The sequence below is a fragment of the Trichomycterus rosablanca genome, chromosome 20 (assembly GCF_030014385.1).
Source record: "Trichomycterus rosablanca isolate fTriRos1 chromosome 20, fTriRos1.hap1, whole genome shotgun sequence".
In the NCBI taxonomy this organism is placed as follows: Eukaryota; Metazoa; Chordata; class Actinopteri; order Siluriformes; family Trichomycteridae; genus Trichomycterus; species Trichomycterus rosablanca.
Window position 1 is genome coordinate 19,187,885 of NC_086007.1, and position 19,945 is coordinate 19,207,829.

Sequence of the window (19,945 nt, forward strand, 5' to 3'; positions counted from 1 at the left end):
TTTGTGTTATTTTTGGTCAGCAGTGATTTGTGTTTTGCAACTGTCCAATGAATAGCATTTTTGCCCTATGTCTTTTTATTGTGAATGTACAGTATGTATGTACATTGACCTTAACTGGTGCAAGTGTGTCCTGCAGTTCTTGAGATCAGTAGTTCTCAACCTTTTTTATGTTGTTGATGCACTAACTGATGCACTCATAATCCTAGATATCTAACTAACAACTATATGCTTTAAAATCTATCTCAGTCATTTATAGTGGAAGGGCTTTCCCCCTTTACACCCTAATAAAACTTAAAACCATTATTTTTCTGACCAGTGATATGTTGTTGGGACCTTTAAAATGAATTTTAAGGCAGTAAACCAATACTGGAATGAATTGTGCTTCAAAACTTGCTGATGCTACTCTCTAGGGATCACTAGATATAAAATCACACATCAGACTTTTTCCTCACTTCTAAAACACTACACATTTTCTCTCTTCAAATATTAGATATACAAACCCTGTTTCCAGAAGTTGTGAGATTTTATAAAATGCAATAAAAACTGGAATCTTTTAATTTAGTAATTCTCTTGAGCCTTTATTTAACTGACCAAAGAACAAAAGGCACTGTGCAATAGAAAGTATCCTGACCAGCAGTATCACAGTCTGGTATGGGAACTGCGCTGTTGCGAACCGCAAGGCACTGCAACGAGTGGTAAAAACGGCCCAGCGCATCACAGGGACTCCACTTCCACCCATTGAGGGCATCCAGAGGAAACCTTGTCTGCGTCGAGCTCGCAGCATTCTTAAGGATTCCTCCCACCCTGCACACAGACTATTTGCCCTTCTGCCCTCTGGCAGGTGCTTCAGGAGAACCCCCCCCCCCACACACACACACCTCTCTTCCTGGCAAGGTTGCACTACAATCCTTTTTACCCTTTTTCTGCTAGGTATATCATTGGTACATACCTCACACCTCATTTGTACATAAATTCCATATATACCGTATACATCTGTTTACCATGTCCTATATATACATTCCCCTATCATGTCCATAGCACCATAATCTGTAGCACTTTAACCTGCATAGCACCTTAATCTGCACCTTAATCTGTATATTGTTTTTAGCTTTATATCTTGTTTATAGTACATTCAGTAATATATTAAACTTCATAGATCTTGTTCATACCACTACTATTTACCTACTGTAAATAATGTATATCATAGTTACCGTATATCCTACACTTTTTTTTTTGCTTATTGCACTTCTGGTGAGATGCTAAACTGCATTTCGTTGCCTTGTACTAGTACAAGTGTAATGACAATAAAGTTGAATCTAATCTAAAAGAATGACTTTTAATGTTTTGGCATGTTATCACTTTCATTTAAAGCCTGCAATACATAAAGAAAACCTGGTCTGAGCAAAATAAGAGCATAAATGTATTGAATATTTAAGTTACTTAGTTTTAAAATAGTTCACCATTAGCAGATGGATTGTGAGGTTATCATTGGGTATTAAAGGAGGACTGACCAAAGGCTCATGTAAAAACATTTCTCAACGCAAGGTTAAAAAAATATTTAGACCTTTCAGTATCTGCTATACAAATTACTACGAAATCCAGAAAATTCTCAGTCCATGTAGGGCAAGACTAGAAACCACTGTTGAATGTGCATGACATTAAAGCCATAAAGATAGGCACAGATAAGTTCCTTTTAACTGACAGTCACCTGCACCTTGTTCAGACATCCCAAGTGTCCCGGAAGTTCCGGGAGTCTCCCGTATATACATAACGGCTCCCTGATGTCCACAAGTCAGATAAAATCTCCCGGAATCTAGAACGTGCGGCCAAGAGCGACACACACACACACACACACACACACACACACACAGGCGACACAGACTTTATTCCCGATCGCATATTAAATCCGTTATCTGATATACAATCTAGCGCACTGTGTAGGGAACATAAATCAATTGTCTAATATACTGTCTAGTGCACTATGTAGGGTACACAAATCTGTTATCTGATATACAATTTAGTGCACTATGTAGGGAACATAATTAATTATGTAATACACTACCTAGTGCACTATGTAGGGAACATAATTATGTAATACACTATGTAGTGCACTATGTAGGGAACATAATTAATTATGTAATACACTATCTAGTGCACTATGTAGAGAACATAATTAATTATGTAATACACTTTCTAGTGCACTATGTAGTAAACATGAATGCGTTATCTAATACACTATCTAGTGCACTATGTAGGGAACATAAATCCATGATCTGATATACAATCTAGTGCACTGTGTAGGGAACATAAACCAATTGTCTAATTCACTATCTAGTGCACTACGTAGGGAACATAAATTCATATCTAAAATACTATCTAGTGCACTACGTAGGGAACCTAAATCCGTTAACTAATACGCTACCTATGTAGAATTATGTAAGAAATATAAGTGTATTATCTAGTACACTATCTAGTGCACTAAGTAAGAAACATAATTTTTTTTCTAATATACAATCTAGTGCACTATGTAGGGAACATAAATCTATTATCTTTCTACTAATAGATCTAGTGCACTGTGTAGTACACATTAATGTGTTTGTGACGCGAACAGTTAGCTTAGTAGCTCAGTTAGCAGCTCCTAAAGGTTCTGTTATCACCCATATCCTTTTTTTTTTTTTTTTGGGCTTGGGGGGGTTGGGGTCGAGGTCCGGGTCCGGGGGTACCTCCCTGAAATGAGTTTTTGCAACTTGGGATGTCTGCTTGTTAAGCGTAAATTCACTCCAGGTGGAAGTGTTCTTATTAATCACTGTTTCTCTACCTCTGATTTGCCAGCTCCTCTGTTTGAAACCTTATTTTCTCTTGAAAGGCTGGCCGTCATGCCAGGCTTGTCCAATTTGGTTTGGTTTTCTGCTGGTGTAGGATGCCAGCATACTTTGTGTCCTTCTGGGAATTCTTGGGCATCATGACAGAACTACCCTGAATGAGCAAGCTTCCCAGAGCCGGAGTGTTGACCGTTTACTGAAGCATACTCCAAGTTTGGAACTACACTGGTCACAGCCTGCACCAGTTGGTGGTGCCACATGTACTTTTATTTATTTCCTCTTCTTTCTTGAACTTGGTTGCTGTTGGTGCTTTAAGCTGCTTGCAATATTATGGCAATCAGATTTAATTACTGTGCTACCCCTATTCTATCCACTTTCTCTGTTGACATGGCTTGACATGTTTTGTCTTTCAATTGTCACTTTGTGTTATTTTGGCCACTGCTTTTATTATTTTGCTTTTTAGCCACAGTATTGTTCTACCTTAGTTAAGCATTCTGCAAATTGGGTTCACTGTCAACTCCTACAGGTGCAGTGCTATATCTGGCGCCTTAGTGGCGGGCAATACCTAAAAAATCGTCATACTATTGTGAGAAATATAGCCACACAGGCTTGGGAGTACTTCAGAAAACCGTTATCACTTTTCACAGTCCACCCTTTCCAAGATATGAAATCTAATACTAATCAGCAACGAGAGACATACAGCAGTTATATGCAGAAATGTTTTTGCTATTGAAAATGACAGCACGTCATGAAGAATCAGTCAATGGTGACTGCTGAGAAGAGAGGTGATATAAAACAGTAGTAAACATGTCTCTGTCCCAGCTTTTTTGAGTGTGTTGCTAGCATTACATTCTAAGTTTGTTAATATTTACAGAATACAATGAAGCTAGTCAGTGAAAATGTGGGAATTGTTTTCGTCATACTTTTGTCAGTTAGGTCTAAACCATTTAAAAGTCAAAGATTCTTGTTTGTATTCAATTTTACAAACGGTCTACACCTTTTAAAAAATGGGGTTTGTAAATCAAGTAAAAGCTCACTATTCAATAAGTTTTCCTACATGACCTTCTGTTTTCAGTAACGTTTACATATAAACTGAACACACTGTTTATACTCACATTTCTAGTCCAACTGTGATGATTTTTTTTCTGTTATACAATTCAATACCAGATGATTTCTATTTTAGTCAGATATATTGCTAACAGGTACATGAGCTCAATCGTCTAGACATACAATCTTATTAGACAAACATTTGCAGAACTTTTAATGAGAAACTTTTACTGTGGTTCTGTCATAGCCACATTTCTAACAAGTCAGTTACTGTGGTTTGCCGGCTTACTAGCACAGTGGTCAGCCACACAAGTTCACAGAACTGCCAGTTGCAGTAAAATGTGTTTTCTTAGATAAGAAGTTAAAGTTAAAACATGTTGTGTGTAAAACTGGTAAATTAAATATACAATGGCAAAAACGTGGCTATGGACAAGACTATGTCCAAAACTATGGGCATTATTTGTGTTTATACCAGCCTTCATTCCTCTGTAATGTCTTGCCACATGACCAAAAAGAACACAAAGGCTCATTGCTCATTTGCTAAAAACATCTAGGTGACCCCCCTCACTTTTGGGATAATATTTTGTAGACTGATGAATCAAAAGTAAAAAATTTTGGAACACATGGGTCCTGTTACATCTGGTGTAAAGCTAACAGCACATTCCACCATAAGAACATCATAAACGAGTCAAACGAGGTGGTGGTATAGTGATGATCTGGGACTGCTTTCCTTCTGCAAAACCTGAACAACTTGGAACCATGAATTCTGCTCTCTATCAGAAAACCCTGAAGGAAAACGTCTAGTAGTTTTTAACCTAAAGCTCAAAGGCAGTTGTGTTATGCAGCAGGGCACTGATCTAAAGGGCACAAGCAAGCTTACCTATGAATTTCTCAAAAGAAACTAAATTAAGGTTTTGGAGTGACCAAGTCAAAGTCCAGACTTTAATTTCATTTAGATGCTGTGTCTAGACCTTAAACAAGCACTTAGTGCTCAAAAGCCCTTTAATGTAGTCGAAGTGAACCAATTCTGTAAAGAAGAGTGGGCCAAAATTCTCCCACAGCGATGTACACGACTTATTATAAGTTAGTGCAAATGTTTGATTGCTGTTTAGGGGGGCAATTACTTTTTCACAAAAAATTGCAAGGTAGTAATGAAATAGTAATCAAAAAAATTGATTAAGTAGTAATTGCAACATTCAATGGGAGAAAGCCGTCTAAACAAACAAGCTGCTTCAACAGTTGAAGCCACTGACATGTTTCTGTGCAAAGGACCAGCATACACCATATCTCTTCAGATAAACAAGGGAAAGGAAATACTGTACAGATCTATTTTTGTTGTTTTCTGTGCAAAATTGTTCACATCTTTTGGGCACTCATGAAGCTGATGTGTTATCATTAAGAACAACATGTACTTTTATTTAAGGTGACCATATTTTGGCTTTCAAAAAAGAGGACACTTGGGTTAGAGTGGCAGCATGGGCAGACAGGCACCTGTACTGGGTGGAATGTTGGGTTCAAGTAGTGGAGGTTGGATTGGCAAAGTAATTTAATGTAATTGGTAGCACCATGGTAATGTGTGTAAAGTAGGGGTTTAAATATTTGACAAATGCATCAATGACAATGCAACAATGTCATTGAACTTTAATACATGAACAGACAACTAACATAAAAGACAACTAACAAATGCCTTTATGGTCAGATAATTTTATTCCTTTCCATTCAGCGTTTTGCCCTAAACAATAATAATAACAAATAAAATAGTTCATCAGTAGAGCTATTTGGACAGAATGTGGCGCTATCACGGCGTTGACAATAACCTCTATCTTAATATGGTCATTTGGAAATGTTATGCTATTTCAGAATCAGGGAAAGACTTTTTTTTAACAAGGCAGACGTGCAGTCTATTGATCTGTAACTGTTGTGATGCTTCGTGGTGTGAAATGCAAGAAGTCCCTCTGCAGCAGTGACAGCATCTTCTGTCAGCATCTACTCGGTCTCACAAAATAGTTTATTTACCTGATCATCTTTCTTTAGCTCATGTCTTTAACTGGAGCGTTTTTCTAAATTAGCACCTTTATTTGACACCGACATGTACGTGCCAACATTGCAGATCATGCATTCTGCTTCCCAAGAATCCTGACAGACGAAAACACAGATTTTTTCCTGTAATTTCGTCTGTGAATTTTCAACCAGGACCTAAAAAGAAAGGTGAAATCTTTGAAAGCAAAAACACACAAAGAATAGAGCATGTAGACTACAACAGTTGAATCCTAGACAGTCTAAAAAAGAGGACATGTCTGGGAAAAAGAGGACGTATGCTCACCCTATTTCATCCATAGCAACTTATAGTTGTGACTAAAAACAATGCAAACAATTGCGAGTTAAGGGCCTAGCTCAAGGGCCCAACAGTCCAATGGTGTTAAGGCTTGAACCACTGATCTTTCAATCAATAGTCTGGTACCTTAACTAGTGAAATACTACATTTTGTAGGGTAAAATTAAATCTCTGGTAGCATGAGTTTCTAACAGTAAAAGCAAAGGCGCTTATGAACTTATTTGCAGTGGCAGCTCCTGCCAAATCTCTCAGGTGGGGCAATTGTTGCGATGATGGCCAAGGTGACCCGTTGAATGGGTAAATTAAAGCTTAAATAATTAACATCTAAAGTCATCTGTCAGTTTGCCCTCACAAATAACTTTGAACATGGAGAGAGACCAGCTTTACCATTAATCATAAAATGAAGTAAAGCCTTCAGACTAACAATTTAATTCAGTCTTCATCAGATAGCATTTTATTTTAAGTGCAGCAGATCCAGAATAAAGATCGGCATCGGGGGCTGATGTGCAATGAATAAAGAAGTACAATTAAACAATTGGGAGATACAATAAGTGCAATCACAATTCACAATTTAAAAATTACATTACTTAATGTAATTTACTTGTAACTTATATGATTTTCCCCCCTTTGTAGATGCTTGATTGTTTAAATTTGGTCTGGGTGGCCCTAATTCTTTAGTTGCTAATTTATCCTGATTACTACGATGACTGAACGGCATTTCCCTTAATGACACGATGGAGTTCTGAGGTGAGGTGATGAGAACTGAGGTGATGGTGGTCATGGTGACGAGATTGCGACACCAGGTTACGTGTGACCCAAGCACGTAAGTGCGAGCCCTCCCGGAACCCATTCAGAATGTATTGCAGCGCCTGCAGTTTAAAAAAAGAGCCTTAACATGAGAGTCTAATTCACAACAAATTTGATAAGAAAATGTTTATTTTGCGAATGTAAAAATAATGCATTCAATGAGAAAGAAATCCATTAATGTTTTTTATATCCAGCTGTTTTAACATCTGCACTAACAGACCACGTGCTCCAACCAGAGACAGTAAGCATAAAAATAACTAATCGGCGCGTTTATCAGCTGACTAGGGTAGATTTAATGGCTGTGTTCAAAAATGCTCACTGTATAAAACACTGTACACTGCGTATGGTGTAAAATACGTGATTTTACATCTAACGTAGTGCACACTTGTATGAAGTTCGCTGTTGTTTGGACGTCCACCGAGATCACGTGCTACAGCGTGGAGGCGTCGGCACCAAGCGGAGGCGCGTCATCCGTTGACAACAGAAGCCGGAGTTCGGAGAGAGTCCGTCAGTACACCTGAGCGTTCAGAGTAGTACAGACTGGCGCACACGACAGCGCCGGGGCTGCACACAACCGTGTCATATTCGACTGAAATGAGGTCAACATGGGCGCCAAAGAGTCGCGGATAGGCTTCCTTTCATATGACGAGGCCGTCAGACGAGGTAACCGCTTTCGCTTTGCCGTTAATCACAGATTGCGGCTGTCCTGTCCGTCTGTTAGCATTAGCTGGTTAGCCCGTGAAGCGGACCAAACTCGGGTTGCGTCCCAAACCGCACACTTCTGTACTACACAGGGTGCGAAATTAGTAAACAGTCTGTGGTGTTCTTTCGGATTTGTACTCACTATTAAGTATGGGAATGCGCGTTCGGGACGCGGCCAGGTTCGCCAATCCTGGCTGACAGGATTTAACGGGTAGAGTTAATTGTCAGACTGGTTGTCAGATTGCTGGACCGCTAGCTGCTAGTGTTTGTTGTCAGTACAGGACGTGGGACGTGTTTTTGACATTTTTTTGACATGTTTTAATCCAGAAAGACGTAAATGTAAAAGTGTTAAATACCTCATGTCAGAGTAAACATGTTTATGTGCCTGTTCGGACTGCTCTAGGAATCCTGCATTACTCGTGTTGACATGTTCTTAATCACTAGTTTTGACTGGTGCATTTAATGATGATACACTGGGTCTATTTCTGAGTGTCATTTCTTTCTAGTTTAACCACCAAAGCCTTGATTACACTGGATAACAAAGTTCTGTTTCCTTGAATTTTTTTGTAGATTGTGACAGACCCATTTGAGCTGAACACAAATGTAGTTTCTGATTGTCTGTATCACATATACATTTTGAGAAACATGAGATTAAGTTTTATTGATTGTAACACACTTAAATGTAGCATGTGTCATTAGTTCAACTGAGCTAAAGTGTTTTGCTGCTGATTTTAGTTTCTACTCAACATCTGGTGCATCTCGTATTAGTGTCCAGCAATCGTCAGCCAGCACTGACGGATTCCAGTGGCCTTGGTAACATTTCTCCATTGTGGCGATCAGTGGCGGAGCCAGACAGTTTTCATAGGGGTGGCCAGACTGACACCATTGCTCACACAGGGGCACAGAGACTGTCTGATACCTTATTTTTTATGTGGCAAGTTGCTGTGGATCTAGTAGTGTTTTGGTCACTCACTCATTTACCTATACAGGCAGTGAGTGCCATGTAGAATTACATCAAGCCTAGCATAATAAGCTTTTTTGTTTTTTCTCATTTTCCCTGACAAGTGAAAAACTAAAATATAGCCTATAACCTTAACATTATGAGAAAGAATTTCACTCATAATACAATGCAATACTTAATTATTTGGCTGCCAACTTGTGTGTACTGATGAGACTTATTTGAACCCCAGAACATGCTAGCGTGAATGCATGGAAAACAAATTTAATAAATTTTCTTTCAAGAATATGATTGACTGACCAACACTGTTAAGCCAAATCAGCATTGAAAATTGACTTTACATTTAATAGCCTTCTACAATGCTGGGGCTTCTTAAAACTGAATATTTTCTCTTAAATAGAAGTGTTATTCAACTAAACCGCTCAGGTGGCGCAGCGGTAAAAAGACACGCTGCAACCAGAGCTGGATTCTGAGTACATCATTTCGAATCCAGCTCTGCCTCCCCGGTTCGAGGCCGGGCGGCTGTATGAGCAACGATTGGCCGGTTGCTCAGTTGGGGGGGGTGGGACGAAGAACCGGATGTGGGTCTCTCTCTGTCAGAATGCGATTACGACCTCTGCCGGCTGAATAGAGGCGCCTGCACAGGAGATGAGGAAGAGTGCCCTTAGGGTGCGTCTCTCCGCATGCGACGCTAGGTGGCGCCACACTCGTCTGTGTGTGGGTGGCAAAGATGCATCCGGCCGCTGCCCATGTTTCGGAGGGGATGTGGGTTAGCTTCGATCTCCTTGGTCAGGGTAGGGTTCGGCATAGACGGAGAGGAAGCACGATGCAAATTGAACAATTGGATGCGCTAAAGGGGGAGAAAAAGGGGGAAAAAAAAGAAGTGTTATTTAACGGGGGGGCACGGGGGGGCACCCCCTGGCTCCGCCCCTGGTGGCAATGTCTTGGTGAAAGCATTCGCCATTCTCATCACTTACTGCACCAAGATTACCACCCCACCTGGGGATCGAACCCAGGACCTTCTTGCTGTGAGGCGACAGTGCTACCCACCGAGCCCCGGTTGAGCCAGACTGCATGTTAAACCTTTCACATGCGCATCTGTGAGTAAGCTTTTTTGCTTTGTATCGTACTCCAGTATAAAGGTAAAACTAATGTTCTGAGGAAAAGCTTTATTACACCCGCTGCATCTCTAGTCATTATAATTAGCATGTTTAGTTATAGGGCTTGTAATGTAATGAGGTGTTCGCTACTGACTGTTTAAAATGTACATTCAGAAGCTGAACTGGTTCTGCTCACAGTGTTTATGTTTATTTTACTGCCAAGTTCCCTAAGTTACGGATATTTTCATTAAACAAAGCGTGTAGACTTGTTGATATGAAGCTCGATGTTGTGTGTTGTGTTTCAGTAAGAAGCTACAGGCTTCTTCTGGTTATCGGATAAGGGAAATTGTCAAAAGTATTCGCTCGTCTGCCTTCACACGCGTATGAACTTGAGTGACGTCCAGTTCTTAATCCATAGGGTTTAATATGATGTCGGCCCACCCTTTGCAGCTATAACAGCTTCAACTCTTCTGGGAAGGCTTTCCACAAGGTTTAGGAGTGTGTTCATGGGAATTTTGACCATTCTTCCAGAAGCGCATTTGTGAGGTCAGACACTGATGTTGGGCGAGAAGGCCTGGCTCACAGTCTCCGTTCTCTAATTCATCCCAAAGGTGTTCTATCGGGTTGAGGCAGGCCAGTCCAGTTCTTCCACACCAAACTCGCTCATCCACATCCATGTTGGAACAGGAAGGGGCCATCCCCAAACTGTTCCCACAAAGTCAGGAGCATGAAATTGTCCAAAATCTCTTGGTACGCTGAAGCATTAAGAGTTCCTTTCACTGGAACTAATGGGCCGAGCCCAACTCCTGAAAAACAACCCCACACCATAATCCCCCCTCCACCAAACTTTACACTCGGCACAATGCAGTCAGACAAGTACTGTTCTCCTGGCAACCGCCAAACCTGCCAGACAAGGAAGCGTGATCCGTCACCCCAGAGAACACGTCTCCACTGCTCTAGAGTCCAGTAGCGGCGTGCTTTACACCACTGCATCCGACGCTTTGCATTGCGCTTGGTGATGTAAGGCTTGGACGCAGCTGCTCGGCCATGGAAACCCATTCCATGAAGCTCTCTACACACTGTTCTTCAGCTAATCTGAAGGCCACATGAAGTTTGGAGGTCTGTAGCGATCGACTCTGTAGAAAGTTGGCGACCTCTGCGCACTATGCGCCTCGGCATCCGCCGACCCCGCTCTGTCATTTTACGTGGCTAACACTTCGTGGCCGAGTTGCTGTCGTTCCCAGTCGCTTCCACTTTGTTATAATAGCACTGACAGTCGACTGTGGAATATTTAGTAGTGAGGGAATTTCATGACCGGACTTGTTGCACAGGTGGCATCCTGTCACGGTACCACGCTGGAATTCACTGAGCTCCTGAGAGAGACCCATTCTTTCACTAATGTTTGTAGAAGCAGTCTGCATGCCTAGGTGCTTGGTTTTATACACCTGTGGCCATGGAAGTGATCGGAACAAGTTAGTGAGTACTTCTGGTATATAGTGTATCAGCCAGTTGACCTAGAGCCAAGTGCATTCTCATAGATCATGTTATATGTTGTTACTTTTCGGGCTACTTACATTGCAAAACCTTGCAAACAGTTAGATTTAGATACAATTAGATATAATCTCTCCACCCTGCAACTGTCTCTAATCCACAGGCAGTAATTAATCAGCCTGTAAACCACACCATGTGCAATATAATTCCCCTAATTAAAATAGGATGACTGTCATCGACAGTGTGGGTCATAAGGATGCCCAGGTCAATATTTTTTATCCCAGTCTTAATCCTTAGCTTAAACATTGAGTACAGACTGTTACTGATATTGATCCCGTATTTACAAACCCCATTTCCTAAAAAACAGTAAATGAAATAGTATTTCATAAAACAGTATACAAGAATCTGTTATTTGTTCATTCTCATGAACCCAGGTCAATGTTTTATCCCAGTCTTGATCCTTATCATAAACATTAAGTACAGACTGGTACTGATATTGATTCCATATTTACAATCCACCTTTGTTAGTATACAAGAATCTGTTATTTGCCTTCAACACACTTAAAAACTTGACACAGGGCAAAATAAGACAATACGACAATAAGCAGGTGAACTGGTAACAGGTGAAACTTCCATTGTTGGTTATAAAAAGGACCTTTTCTTAGCAAAGACGGGTCGTGGCTCGTTACTTTGTGCCTAAGAGGACTGCAATCGCACCAGATTGAAAATATTTTAGGTCTTTCACCAGCTACTGGACATAATGCTGTGAAAAGATTCAGGGAATCCAGTAAAATCTTAGTCTATGTAAAAAAAAAAAACACTGTTAAATGTGCATGACCTTTTGAGCCTTCAGGTGACAGTACATATAGGCTTGGAAGTACAGTACTTCCAAAAACAATTATTACTTAACACAGGCTGCCGCTATACATCAGTTCTATTCTACGTGCTCAGGCTCATCTCAGATAGACCTAATGACAGTAGAAATACGCTGTGGTCAGATGAGCCCACTTATCAGCCTGTTTTGGGGCAAAATGGACATTAACTTCTCTGTTACCCCTTTTCCACTGATGTGAATTTTCCACCACTAACTGGTGGAAATGCGTGCCGGTTCTCTAAAAAAACAACAAGGTTTGTGTGTGAAAGCCCAAACAGAACCGGTTTGGTGGAAAAGCGTTATGTGTTGAAGACGAATTGGACCGTGCAGACTGTTTTCAATAAAAGGTGCAAAAGCCAAAATCTGGGATGGTATGAGGGGTGCATTAGTGCCCACGTCATGGGTGACTTGCATACGTGTGAAGGTACCGTTGACACGGAGGCGTGTATTAGGATTTTATAGACAAATATGCCATCAAAGTCAAGAGCAATGCCAGGACTTATTCTGCATGTTAGACGTGTGTTGCTATGTATATAAAGTGTGTGAGTGCTTGACTGGCCTGCCTGCAGTCTAAATCTATTGAAAATGTATGGGTCATCATGAAGAAGGAAGGAATTAGACAATAGACATCATGGACTGTTAAGCAACAGATGTCTTGTATCTAACAAGAATGGGCAAAAAATTCCACTTCCACTTCCAGGCACCAAACAATTAAGATTAAAGATTAAAGCAGAGCTGGCACATGCACACTAAGGGTGGGTTGGATGTGTTTCAAATCAGTGTGCTTATTCTAAAACAGATTGTAGCTGCGCCTTCTATTAGATTCGTCAGCTGTTGAAAATAATCGATCAATGATTTCTTTGTTGGTTAATCGTTTAATCATTAACATCCATAATTAATCATTTTTCCCTTGTTTCATAGACTTTAAAGTGAGCGATTACAGATTTGAGACTCATGCACAGGGACTTTAAGAGAAGGAAACTACACAATAGGAACACTGTGGAAGAAATTCCAAGTGCTGTCAGTTCTACAGGGAAATGGAATTGTATATTTGTTCTGCTTTAGTAATAGTACCTTGATGTCAGGTACTTTTGACATCCCTATTTCCGTATCGCATTACTGTCTGTATTTGTTGTTTTCTTTAAAGTACAGGTTTTATCACCGCTACTAGTGCACCATTGAATTGTTGTATCTGTTACTTTTTGAAAGTGATGGTCAGATCCATTATAGCTCCAAGCAAACTACAAGAGGTTGTTTTTTCCCTATTTTATCGAGTATCAGTGATGATTTGTCGAGTACTAAAACAAGTAAGGTGCTCGAGACCCAGGCAGATTTTGTGCTTTGTAGTCAGACGGGTGGTAACAGAGATCCAAATATAAAATGTGTTACTGCCTCTGTGCAACGACTGCCTCTCGAGCAGATTAGATGTGATGAAGCTGCCAACCGAAAGATATTGTGATATGAAACTGATATAGTAGTTTTCTTAATGTCCTGTTCAGGATGCATTATTTTTGGAGGAAGTGTTGCTTTAATCTGTCAGAGCATTAGATTGAAATCCGTATTCTTCTGATAATATACACTACAGGGTGAGTCAAAAGTCACAGGACACTCTTTTATTTCAGAAACGAAAGGGAAAATGACATATCTGAATACCCCAGCAAGTAATGGGTGAGGGGGGCTATCTTTTAGGCTATGTCCGGAACATGGCCGCCATCTTGAAAGCCGCCATATTGGATCAAGGGCAAGAGATATTGCGAATCTGATCGCGCCAATCGATTTCTGAGCAAATTCTGGTCTTCTTTGATATGCTACATGACCACCTTCCTATTGGAAAAACTTGCCCTTGGTCCAATATGGTGGCTTTCAAGATGGCGGCCATGTTCCGGACATAGCCTAAACTTGCTGGGGTATTCAGATATGTCATTTTCCCTTTTGTTTCTGAAATAAACAAGTGTCCTGCTGGTTAGACATCATTTTCCTAATCCATGACCATTCATTTGGGGTTTTGGGGTTAATCCCACTTTACATCTATAACAACCTCCAGTTTTTTGAGAAGGCATTTCACAGCCAAGATTTTGGACTGTATCTGTGTGTATTTCAGCCTTTTTAATCAGAAGAGCATTTGTAAGGTTAGGCAATGATTTTAGAACAAGGCCTGACACCCGATCAGAGTTCCATATAATCCTATACGTGATGATTGGGGTCGAGGTCAGGGCTCTGTGGCTCCAAACTCATCAAACCGTGTCTTTATGGACCATAATAAACGTAATTGACATTATGGTAGAGCTGGGTGGTATGACGGTACATTCGGTATGCCGGTATTGATTCCTCATAGCGTATGGATTTATCATATACTGCCACACCATAGCATAGTTAATACAACAGCTGTAAGCTTTAATAGGCAGCAAATCATGTAATTTTGTTCGCCGCTAGATTAGATACAGCTCACTTGTTAACCAGGTAGCGGTAGCATAACAGTGTTAACTAGAGATGGAAGGATCGATCGGCTGTGTATCGAAATCGGCCGATTTTTAATCAAAATATGCTATCGGCGATCGGTCGATATTTCCTAAATTCAGCAGATACGATCGCGTGATATGTAAAGATCACCTCCATGTTAAGCTCAGCTCAGTGGATTGATCCAGACTTCGAGCTACAAAGCGCCAACCATCGCATCACCATTCGTCAACCATCGCATTTCACAACCTGAAATAACATAATTAACGTCGTGCATCATACATACGATGCAATTTTGCTGATTGAAATATTTACTTTAAAAAGGTAATTCAACCCGATCCCATCTGATTCGATTCTATGAGCACATTATATAAATTTGTGGTTCACTTTGGTAAATCGTAAGCGGTTCTTACTTTTGATGTAGATGACAACAGAAAACGTTACAGAGCTAATCAGAGGCAAAAGTTTATTAATTACTAAATTGGTTAGTTCAGGATCATCTGCTCTGACTGACAGAAAACTTTTAGCTGCACAGGCAGAACGAGTCTGACTCGGTTACCGCTCTGTGGTAATAGCAGTTTAATTAAGCTTTTTAATTAAGCTTTTTAATGTAAGAGAGTCACACAAAATGTTCTGTAGTATCTGGTGTTTATTTAAAACCACGACATTAATTAATAACAGTAAACACAGAGAGATAACTGAGAAGAGAAACTTACGCTTCTCATAAAATGAATCGACTCCTGAATCACTTATATCGATACTGTGAACAGAGCGTCTCTCTTAAAGACACACACGCGGTTGCTTTTGTCACCGGTTTATCTTCACTGTGAGCCCTATTTTTAAGTTTTTTTCAGACTGAACTGGATAACAGAAACCTGTGTGTGTGTGTGTGTGTGTGTGTGTGTGTGTGTGTTTAGTTTTACTTCTAAAACTAAATTGCTTTAGTTTTAGAAGTAAAAAAAAAATCTCGCAATGCCATGGTCAGGCACTTGCCCCCCCCCCAGACAAGTACTCGCCCTCCACCCCCGAGGTAAAAATTGCACTAAAAACTGCAGGTTTTCTCGATATGGTGGAAAAAATAAACAAAAACAGCAAAGAAATGAGTCATGTCAGCAGTTTAAATATTGTTCCGACACAGATTAAAACACTATATACTGTACGGTTTGTCGGGGCACGGTTGTTGCAAAAAAGCAAACGGTTAAGGGGTAAAAATACTTCAGCGTAGATACACTATATTGCCAAAAGTATTTGCTCGCCTGCCTTCACACGCATATGAACTTGAGTGACGTCCCATTCTTAATCCATAGGGTTTAATATGATGTCGGCCCACCCTTTGCAGCTATAACAGCTTCAACTCTTCCGGGAAGGCTTTCCACAAGGTTTAGGAGTGTGTTTATGGGAATTTTTGACCATTCTTCCAGAAGCGCATTTGTGAGGTCAGACACTGATGTTGGATGAGAAGGCCTGGCTCACAGTCTCCACTCTAATTCATCCCAAAGGTGTTCTATCGGGTTGAGGTCAGGACTCTGTGCAGGCCAGTCAAGTTCTTCCACTAAACTCGCTCATCCACGTCTTTATGGAGCTTGCTTTGTGCACTGGTGCGCAGTCATGTTGGAACAGGAAGGGACCATCCCCAAACTGTTCCCACAAAGTCGGGAGCATGAAATTGTCCAAAATCTCTTGGTATACTGAAGCATTAAGAGTTCCGTTCACTGGAACTAAGGGGCCGAGCCCAACTCCTGAAAAACAACCCCACACCATAATCCCCCCTCCACCAAACTTTACACTCGGCACAATGCAGTCAGACAAGTACCGTTCTCCTGGCAACCGCCAAACCTGCCAGACAAGGAAGCGTTATCCGTCACCCCAGAGAACACGTCTCCACTGCTCTAGAGTCCAGTAGCGGCGTGCTTTACACCACTGCATCCGACGCTTTGCATTGCGCTTGGTGATGTAAGGCTTGGATGCAGCTGCTCGGCCATGGAAACCCGTTCCATGAAGCTCTCTACACGCTGTTCTTCAGCTAATCTGAAGGCCACATCAAGTTTGGAGGTCTGTAGCGATTGACTCTGCGCACTATGCGCCTCAGCATCCGCCGACCCGCTCTGTCATTTTACGTGGCTAACACTTCGTGGCCGAGTTGCTGTCGTTCCCAGTCGCTTCCACTTTGTTATAATAGCACTGACAGTCGACTGTGGAATATTTAGTAGTGAGGAAATTTCACGACTGGACTTGTTGCACAGTTGGCATCGTGTCACGGTACCACGCTGGAATTCACTGAGCTCCTGAGAGAGACCCATTCTTTCACTAATGTTTGTAGAAGCAGTCTGCATGCCTAGGTGCTTGGTTTTAGTGATCGGAACACCTGAATTCAATGATTTGGATGGGTGAGTGAATACTTTTGGCAATATAGTTGACCTGTGATCATGTTGTAGAATCAGTGGAGTCATACCTCAGTATAACGGTATAACTGTGTACTTTATCAGTGGTGACTGCGAGACTGCAAACGTTGTTTTATTTGTCAAAGGGAGAGCTAACAGTAATTGTATAATACTTAAATATTATATTAATAATAAACATTGTATATATTGCACCTGTTTTACATGTACTGATTCCATCATATATTGTATCATTTTGTGGGGCCAAGCAAACCTTATAGTACTTAAAACCTTTATTATATACATGGTGAAATAAACATGTTTTATATTTATATTCTACAGACATATAAAAATAAAACATACCGTGATATACTGTTAAACTGCCAGAATATTAAAAAATACCATGATACAAATTTTTGCTCATACCGCCCAGCCCTACATATGGCTAATGGTTCAAATAAGGATATTGCATAAGGGTCGCTTAGAGAAGACTGATGGAGTAACAGTGTACCTAAGGATTGTGGTTAGTACGAGCGGAGCTGCTTAATCAGACCTGACGTTTGCAAACCAGAAGGAAGACACATTTGGTCTGGCTCCACCTTGATGAATCAGCAGGATTCCGCTGTTGGTTTGCATTTATTTGCATCTAGTCTGTAGCGAGCTCGGACCGGAGATTTACATTACTGTCATTGTGACGACGGACCTGATGGAAAGTGACCGCATTATTCCACTCCAGAGACTTTAACTTGTGTTTTTGGTCTTTGCTGTCTTAGTTTTTTGGACAGTAGGTATGTTTGTTTTTTTTTCTCAGTAAAAGAGGCTATATAAAAATACCTAAACCCCACAAATATCTGATTTTTTTGAATTGATGATCAGTGGTGTATAGTAACGAAGTAATAATACTTCGTTACAGTACTTCAGTAGTTTTTTGAAGTATTTGCACTTTACTGGAGTATAAAAATTTTCGCCAACTTTCACTTTTACTCCACGACATTTTCTAAAGAAATTGTGTACTTTTACTCCGATACATTCTCTGTATGTAAATTCGTTACTCGTTACTACAGAATGAAGGTAAATGATGTGAGATGTGTGACGGACTGCACGCTGGTTTGGTGAATCTGCGCTTGTAAGTTAGACGGTGGTTAAACACATTAATGCGCATGTGCAAACGTTCTCTAAAAGCTATCGGAGTTTTCTAAAAGTGCGTCGTTCACCCAAAGAAACGCAAATATGGACATTTCAGAAGCTCCCCGTCCAACACACTGATGTAAGTTAACAATGATTAACAAAGTAAAGCTGCAGCATATTTCCATATTATTTCCATATTTCCATATTATTAACATTAACATTGTTCAGATATCTACCTACCATTTTTACCGATTACATTCGAACCACAAATAAAACGTTTCACTAAATTTGTTTGGAGTTCATTGACTGCAAAACTCATGAAGACACGTCCATTATTTTTAAAAACTCACCTGCGGACAAATATTTCCTCAGATAACTTCAGTATTAGACCAGTAGAGGAGAGATTCATGGTGCTGAGGAACATGCAGCACGTATTTAACCCTTTAATCATCTCAACAAGAACTCAACTTATCCAACTTATTATTAATGATTTTTCAGCTGTTGGCTTCAAGTTAGAAATGGTGTTTTCATAAAGTAAGAATACCAATATTTTTTTAGTTTAACACATGCCAATCAGTGAGTAGATACAGCCCCCAAAGAATATTATTTAAATACAGCTTATTTTACTCAAATATTTTATTTAAAATAATGGTTGAACAGATCATTAAAGGGATAAAAGTGCCACACGTTTTGTTAAACTCTCTTGAGTTTTGCTTTAAATTAATTATGCCAAAATTATTTTTTTGTTATTGAAATATACTACCCAAATAAAAAAATGGGACAGTATAGAAAATGCAAATAAAATAGATGCAGTGTTTCTTACATTTACATCTAGCTAGTAATAAGTTAAAAAAACAACTAAATGATGACGTGAATTTAAACAGGTGATGTCAACAGTTGATTATGATCATGAATTGGCACAAAAACAGGTTAATTGTTAAGGTGGTTTACAGGCTTAAAAGAACAATCTTTATATTTAAAATGACCGCTTCCATTTATACCAACAGCATTTACTTTTACTTCTACTTTTGATACTTAAGTACATTAAACATCAGATACTTTTAGACTTTTACTCAAGTAATATTCTAAAAGGTGACTTTTACTTCTATCAAAGTAAATTTCTGGTGAGATACTTGTACTTTTACTCAAGTATGGCCTTCCGGTACTTTATACACCACTGCTGATGATGCAGGTTGCTAATTGTTTTTTAGCACAGTCAGATGCCTTACGATTTCAGGCAGGCATGGCATCACCAACTCTTGTTCAAAATTATGAAATTGTCAATTCTGAGTAGTGTACTACAGGGTACCTGGACACAGATTTGCTTGGTCATGTTTCCAACAGACAGGAATGTACAGGCACGGCTGAATTAAACTCAGTTCTCTTCTTATTGTGTGTGTGATCTGGCTGCCAACCATGCCAGCACATAGAAGAGTGTGGCTAAGTAGCTAAGCCTAGTAGCTAGTCAGCAAGGAAGAAAAACCCAAATGTAGTGAAAAATGAATTGTAATGGCTTTTTACCATGATGCTAAAGTCATTAAGTGAATATGACACTTTAGAAGAAAACATAATGGCTCTGTCTGAAAAAAACTAGTGCTGCCCTGCTGCCTACTGCCTACCTAGGCAGTTGCCTAAATAAAGAGGATTCTAATAAGACATGGAACATATTATATAGGCAGGTTATTTAGACACACTACTTAGACAGCGATTACATTGATTACGTCACTGCAGTTTTCGCTTACTAAGCTAACACAGTTAGCCTCAGGCCATTCAAACCAATGGGCTGCGGCGGCACAACTTGCTAGCATGCCAGCTAACATCTCCCTCCGTGTACCGAAAACGGTTAA

General features: G+C 40.1%; 1 protein-coding gene across 1 annotated transcript in view; it reads left to right on the forward strand.

The window, feature by feature from the left end:
• The first annotated feature begins 7,545 nt into the window (after positions 1–7,545).
• The window catches only part of usp32 (ubiquitin specific peptidase 32), a 151,568-nt gene continuing 139,168 nt past the window's right edge, over positions 7,546–19,945 (forward strand). Inside the window, exon 1 of the mRNA XM_063016647.1 lies at positions 7,546–7,673. Coding sequence (XP_062872717.1) covers positions 7,616–7,673 — 58 coding nt within the window. The 5' untranslated portion in view covers positions 7,546–7,615. The remainder of the gene's footprint in view (positions 7,674–19,945) is intronic.